The sequence below is a fragment of the Dendrobates tinctorius genome, unplaced genomic scaffold (genome assembly GCF_039654945.1).
Source record: "Dendrobates tinctorius isolate UK_male_01 unplaced genomic scaffold, ASM3965494v1 ptg000034l, whole genome shotgun sequence".
NCBI classification, from domain to species: domain Eukaryota; kingdom Metazoa; phylum Chordata; class Amphibia; order Anura; family Dendrobatidae; genus Dendrobates; species Dendrobates tinctorius.
The window spans coordinates 21,975,702-21,982,994 of NW_027361702.1; the positions used below are offsets into that span (position 1 = coordinate 21,975,702).

Genomic DNA, 7,293 nt, shown 5'->3' on the forward strand with positions numbered 1-7,293 from the left:
GCCCTAAAAGAAGAGCTCCTTAACCCCTTCCATACAAAGGAAGATCAATGTGGAACTGAGTGTGGATGAAAGGTAACTAATCTCAACAACACTGCAGAACCGGACGGCAAATCCCTGGGGCTGATAGAAACAGTAAGGCCGGGGTCACACTAACTGACGCAAAATACGGTCCGTAGTTTACTGGCGTAATACGGATGAATGTCCCCTAAATAGTGCTCCGTAGGTCATCCGTAAGCAAGGTGCGGTCGCGTATTTTGCGCATGTAAGCATCCGTATGTAATCCGTATGTCATCCGTATGCAATCCGTATGCTGAGATTTTCTTGCAGCCTTGCAAAATGGACATTTAACGGTTTTGAGGCCTGCTAACAATTTAAATCATTAGCCTGCACCCTATTTATACACTCAGGAACAGGTGCCTGCCTCAATTCTGTCCATTTGTGACCTTGCTTTCATGAGGTGTGTTGGTGTTCTTTGTGCAACATGGCAGAGGGTCTGAGTTTCACAACAACTGAGCAGGTTCTCTTCAACTGGCTTTTGTCACGCCGCTTTGGCCAACCATACCCAGTGATAGTGGATCCACGGAGGAGGAGACGAATGGGGGTACATCCACTTTTGAGGCAACGACTAGTGTTGAGCGATACCATCCGATACCCTAAAATATCGGATCGGATGGTATCGGCCCGATACAAAGAAAGTATCGGGTATCGCCGATTCCGATACCGGAAGTCCCATTCAAGTCTATGGTAGCATCAGCTGATGCTGCTGTTCTCCACGCAAGATCGTCGTGGGAAACTCGTGGATTTCTGCGGATCAGAGGTAAGTATATTGGTGGCTTGTTATTTTAATATTTATTCCACAGATGACAATGGCTTCAGGGATCAAAGTGACAAGTGATGGTGAGTATGTACTCTATGTCATATGTACTGTATGTCTATATGTATGTATTGTATGAATGTATTGTATGTAGTATATATGTATGTTGCATGCATGTAGTATATATGTAGTATGCATGTTGCATCCATGTGGTATATATGTATGTATGTTGCATGCATGTAGTAGATATGTAGTATGCATGTTGCATGTAGTATATATGTAGTATATATGTATGTTGCATGCATGTAGTATATATGTGGTATATGTAGTATGTATGTTGCATGCATGTGGTATATATGTAGTATGTATGTATGTTGCATGCATGTAGTATATATGTAGTATGCATGCTGCATGCATGTAGTATGTATGTAGTATGCATGCTGCATGTATGTTGCATGTATGTAGCATGTATGTAGCATGTATGTAGTATGTATTTATTTATTTTTTTACATTCAACACATTAGCCGAATGGGACTACTACTGTCCCATCAATGGCTAATGTGTCAAACACCGTCATGGTAGCAGGCATCGCCCGATGGGACTTGTAGTCCCATCAGACGATGTCTGCGCAGACCCCCGCAGCATGCACAGACCCCCGGACAGTCGGCACAGACCACCGGCAGGTCGGCACAGCCCCCTGGCAGGCCGGTACAGACCCCCGCAGCCTGCACAGACCCCCGGACAGTCGGCACAGACCACCGGCAGGCCGGCACAGACCCCGGCAGGCCGGTACAGACCCCCGCAGCTTGCACAGACCCCCGGACAGTCGTCACAGACCACCGGCAGGCCAGCACAGACCCCCGCAGCCTGCACATACCCCCGGACAGTCGGCACCGACCACCGGCAGGCCGGCACAGCCCCCCGGCAGGCTGGTACAGACCTCGGGCAGTCGGCACAGACCCCCGGCAGGCCGGTACAGACCCCGGGCAGGCTGGTACAGACCCCTGGGCAGTCGGCACAGACCCCCCCCCGGAAGGCCCGAACTGACGGCGCATCATGATGCGCACAGACCGCGTATAATGATTATGTCATTTCGGCAGCCAATCAGAGCCACAACAGTGGCTCATTGCATTATGGGGACTTCCGATTCCGATATCCGATATTGAAAAAATATCGGTACTCGGTATCGGAATTCCGATACAGCAAATATCGGCCGATACCCGATATTTGCAGTATCGGAATGCTCAACACTACTCACAAGAGGTCATTTTCACCGCCTCTATTCTTCTCTGCGGGAGTATCCAGTCAAATTTTACCAATACTGTCGCATGAGCATTGCGACATTTGATCAACTCTTGGAGACAGTGCGCCCTGGGATAACCTTTCAGGACACAAGGATGCGCAAAGCTATATCTGCAGAGGAGCGACTTCTACTCACAATACAGTATGTACTACAAAACCACATTCTCTAACTTCATAATGTGTGGGCCAAAGTATGTATTTTTTGCTTCTTGGACTAAGTTTAAAGCCCTCATCTTAGTCCACATATGTTTAAACTTACAGACCAGAATGTTAGGTCAAATATGTACTCAATATCACTTAGTCATTGTGCAACCAAATATGTATGTGTTAGTCTATCTCAATTCCTACCAAGTTTGGTTGGTATGTAACTGATTTTTTTGGCATTTCTGCACTCTAAAAATATACATTTCTGTTGTTCTTCAGCTTCCTGTCCACTGGCCTGTCTTATGCCGCCCTCCACCATGAGTTTCTCATTGGAAGATCTACCATTTTGGGCATAGTCAGGTCAACATGTATAGAAATCTGGACAAGACTCCATCAAGTCGTCATGCCCGAGCCCAGGATGGAAGATTGGTTGAGGATATCAAGGGACTTTGAGGAGGAATGCCAGTTTCCGAATTGTATTGGGGCCCTTGATGGCAAACATATCCGGGTGCGTAAGCCGCCGAACTCTGGCTCCCAATTCTTCAATTATAAACAATACTTTTCTGTTGTATTGTTGGCTCTGGCAGACCCTCAATACAAGTTTATAATTGTTGACATTGGGGCCTATGGAAGGACGGGAGACTCTCGAGTCTTCAATACTTCCATAATGGCTCGGCAGCTACGTACCAACCAGTTGGATATACCACCACCACGCCAGCTACCAGGCTCCACTGAAGAATCAGTCCCTTATGTCCTTGTGGCAGATGAGACATTTCAGTTAACGCGCAATGTCATGAGGCCATATCCCCGGCGCAACCTTGACCACAGGCACAGAATTTTTAACTTGCGCCTATCACGTGCTAGGCGACTGGTGGAGTGTTCCTTTGGAATTCTTTGTGCCAAATGGCGGGTACTCCAGTCTGCCATTCAGCTGACTAAACAAAATGTAAATGAAGTAGTTAAAGCCTGTGTGGTTCTTCATAACTTCACCAGGATACATGATTGTTCCTCCTCTGCTGGTGTTGTGCGTAGGCCGGACAATGTGCGTAGGGTGAGACCACCTATCAACCCTCAACGTACACCGCTCTCTGGCCTCAAAGTGCATGATATTTACACTAATTACTTTATATCACCTGAAGGGGCAACTTCTTGGCAAGAGCATGCTGTGTCTATGTTCTAATTTTTGGTTTGATGTGTGTCTAAATATATATATTTATACCCCTTCTGATTCTATGACTGTTTCATTGCATTGGTAAGCGTATGTTATTATGCTGACACTGTTTTTGAGAAATCACACAGATACGTAAAGTGTAGTAGACAAATTTTAACTTTTGCCTTTTTTTTTTTTTTTTTTTTTTAAGGCAAACATATTCTTGCCATCTTAAAACTGTGGCAATGGGCCAAATTGCCCTTTTGGCATAAGCAAACTTTTTTGAAAAGTAACATTTTCAAACACAACACAAATTTACATTATGCAATAACATTGCTACATTCGAATTTTACAATCCAAAGGAAAAAAGAGGTGGTCTCCAGTACCAAAATTCTTGCTAAAAGATAACACTCACATTTCTTCAGAATGTTTGCCAATCATATTAATAATCCACCGTGACAGGCAAGGCTTCCTTACGCCTTTCAGACAGATATTACATGTCTGTACAAAAGAGAATATTGAACCACGCTATACTGTAAATTCAAAGGATGAAAATACACTACTCACTTGTTAAGACATAGAGAGAGCGTGATGTTCTTAAGGCTGGTCGCCTTGATTTGTGACTATAGTTAGCTTGCAAAAAAGTGACTACTTCACTAAGGCCAGCACGCCTTTTCTAGGCATTAGCAAGTGAGCAGTATATTTTCATCCTTTGACTTTACAGTATAGCATGGTTCAATATTGTCTTTTGTACAGACATGTAAAATCTGTCTGAAAGGCGTAAGGTAGCCCTGTCATGGTGGATGTTTATTATGATTGGCAAACATTCTGCAAAAATGTGAGTTGTCACTTTTGTCCCAAAGTTTGGTGATGGAGACCACCTGTTTTTTCCTTTGGCTTGCTATTTTGAGCACCAGGGAAAAAGCAGTGGACATCTCCTTGCATCAGACTGATTGTGGACACACAATTATAAATTCTCATACGTTGGTGAAGGAGAAGGCGGAACAGCAGCCTGTGTTTGCTGCTGGCTACTGTGGCCAACATTGCCCTGTGTGGGGCCATACTGTTGCCCATGATATTGGTAGTGTCCTGCCTCCTGTGAATGTTGGGGGTACTGGCCAGAGTAATAATGAGGAGGGGCATCTTGTTGGCTGTGGTAGGCACGTGTGTCATACCCACCAAGATAGCCATATCGTCCCCAACCAGGTTGGGACCAGCCTCCAACATTGGGTGGAAACAAGTGGCCATATTGGTGTGGTTGGCTAGAGGCAGACATTTGTGGCTGCTGTATTGAAGGTTCGGTAGTGGGAGGAAGGGGGTGAGGTGTAGGCCCACGTATTTGAGGATCCTCAGATCCTGCTTGAGCATGCATTTGTGGGGGGTGCCTAAGGCGCATGAGATTTCTTGGTGAAAGCTGCCACCTCTCAATATATTCAAATAATTCGTAGGGTGTATTGGGGTATGTGCACGCATCAAGCAGGATCTGAAAACATCCTCTAATACGGAGCCTGACCTCACGGGAAAGGGCAAGGAGATAATTGGCCAGGCTGCGAGAGTATGGCTCCTCCCCATCATCACTATTTACTCTGGCTAAATAATTTAGGACCCCAGTGTCCACATTAGTGTGGGTATCAGTTGCAGGTATTTGCTGCCTTCGGCTTCTTCTTCGCCGGGATGTGGCAGCAGGCTTTGTGGACCCCCGGATGTGGCCAGTTGGGCTGCTGCTGATGTTGCCCTGCTCCTCTGCTCTTTCTGATGCTGCAGCAGCACCAGATGGTCCTGGTGGTGGGCTTTGGGGCGCAGGCAATGGCACTTCCTGATTGGAATCTTCTGCCATGCTCCTAGTAGGGGGCGAAGATGGGCCAGCCACCTCTTCCCCTGCAGACACAGGGTCGATGATGGGGTCGGTTTCGGAGCCAGTTCCTCTGTCTGTCAGGCTGGACTGAGTTCTGTTATGAAATCGAACAGAGCCAAAAATCACTAAATATTTTTGGCCCTGTAAAGTATCTGTGTAATGTGGTGTGAGGTATCTACGTACGGTCTGAGATCCAGAATTGGGGCGAGGAAGGAGAGGCGGTCATAGTAGATGTACTTTCTCTTCACATAGCCCGCATCCCCACTCCTGGACCGCTGCTGATGTTCCCGGCGGTATTGGTCCCGGATGCTTCGCCAGCGTCTCATCACATCTTCCACTGCAATGTGACATGAAATATTGTGAAATACACATATTTGATAGGTCACATTTGCTACCAGTAGTCTAGGCATGGGGCCTTCTGTGGTGTGCTTTCTACCCATGGTGGCATATCTAATTGGGGCATACAGGCCAGATACACAGGGTCACATTAGTTGATGTATCAAGTAACTACACTTAATAACTTGTTTGTCTAGGAGGATGAGGAGCTTGTGGCCTGACCAAAATTATGGCAGTGTCAAACCACGTGTTAAATCTAACGGCCTCATGAGGAAAAAAGTAGAAGCACAGGAAGGGGGCTGCTGATTCTATATTCATTTTTTGGTGTGCGGTAATTTAACTCATTTTTTGGGTTGTACTTAGGCCTCTTTCACACATCAGGTTTTCGCCGTCAGGCGCGATCCGGCGCTTTTGACAGAAACCGGATCCGGCGAAATGCAATGCCGGATCCGGTTTCCCCCCCATTGACTTGCATTTGCGCCGGATCGCGCCGGATGGCCATGCGTTTCATCCGGTTTTCGCCGGATCCGGCAATGTGTCGCAATGTGTCGCGATCCGGCGTCTGGAAAAAACGTCTACTGTAACGTTTTTTGTCTCCGGCGAAAAAGCCGTACCCGCCGGATCCGGCGCGTCCGGCTTTTTCACACAATGAAAGCCTATGAGCGCCGCAATGCGCCGGATCCGGCGAAAGCCGGATCCGGTGGCCGGATCCGTTTTTTTTGGTCTGAGCATGCTCAGTAGCTCTGCCCACAGGAGATATATAAAAGCAAGACAATGGGACCCTCAGCCACACCCAACATGCCACCCAAGCCAAGAACCAGGAGCAGGAGAAGGCAGCAGACATCTGCAGCAGCAGCACCATCAGCACCACCCCAAATGGAGCAGCATGCTGAACGGGAGGGGAGTCCAGAAGCAGATGAGAGATGGTAATTATCAAATCCCCCATTCCTCCAAACTAGGGCCATGGAATATCAAGATATTCATTGGCCCTTTGTTTCTCTTTATTCAACAGCCGCCAAAGAGATGCAGCAGCAGCAGCAGCAGAAATGGCATCACTGGCAGCAGCAATACCCACAGCCATGGAGTCTGGCCATCAACAGGACAGCACATCTTCTTCTGGGAGCCCTCCCTCGCATCGTCAGCGTTTGACGGTAAGTTTTTATTTCCAAAATCCATCATCTCTGTAATATATGTCTATTCATTGCCTTTTATTTCAAAACAGGAATCACAAGATGAAGAGGAGCTCCCAGAAGAAGAAGGAAGGGGTGGACAGACACCTGGAGTGGGCTCACAATTCGTAAGTTTTTTGCATCAAACGCAGAAACACAACATCACACTACACACAACACATAGAAAACAATGTTCTGCAGACCACACACAGCAAACAAATGCCTACATCCAAAGACATAACATTTTTTGTTTTCTTCTCTAGTCTTCCCAATCTGGTGCTCGGCCAAGAGGTCCTCGCAGTGCCTCCCAGGGTCGTCGGCGACAGCAACGCGGCGGTCACCAGCGTGTAAGTATAAATATTTTTGCTTTGTTTTTTTGCACTTTTTATTTCATTTCTTTTGTGGAGGCTAATTATGTTATTTTTGTCTTTTTCTTTAACAGCCTTCACAGCGTGCTCCCGACTCTGACGGTGAGGATGGAGGGATTGATGTGGACCGCCTCATCGATCTCGTCAGAGAAAGG

At 46.9% G+C, this 7,293-nt stretch overlaps 1 protein-coding gene across 1 annotated transcript; it reads right to left on the bottom strand.

Moving 5' to 3' along the window:
- Positions 1-4,233: 4,233 nt before the first annotated feature.
- LOC141087585 (uncharacterized) lies at positions 4,234-5,898 on the bottom strand. Its single transcript, XM_073573183.1, has 2 exons — positions 5,449-5,898; positions 4,234-5,359 (listed from the first exon to the last, which is right to left on the bottom strand). The coding sequence occupies exons 1-2, from the start codon at positions 5,703-5,705 to the stop codon at positions 4,378-4,380; spliced, it is 1,239 nt and encodes a 412-aa protein (XP_073429284.1). The 5' UTR covers positions 5,706-5,898; the 3' UTR covers positions 4,234-4,377.
- Positions 5,899-7,293: the final 1,395 nt, after the last annotated feature.

Bases quoted from the DNA above. Each gene is read 5' to 3' on its own strand.
- LOC141087585 (XM_073573183.1), bottom strand. From the start codon at position 5,705: ATGGGTAGAAAGCACACCACAGAAGGCCCCATGCCTAGACTACTGGTA. The intron at 5,360-5,448 runs GTACGTAGATAC...ATTTCATAACAG, and splicing joins CCAATTCTGGATCTCAGACC to AACTCAGTCCAGCCTGACAG.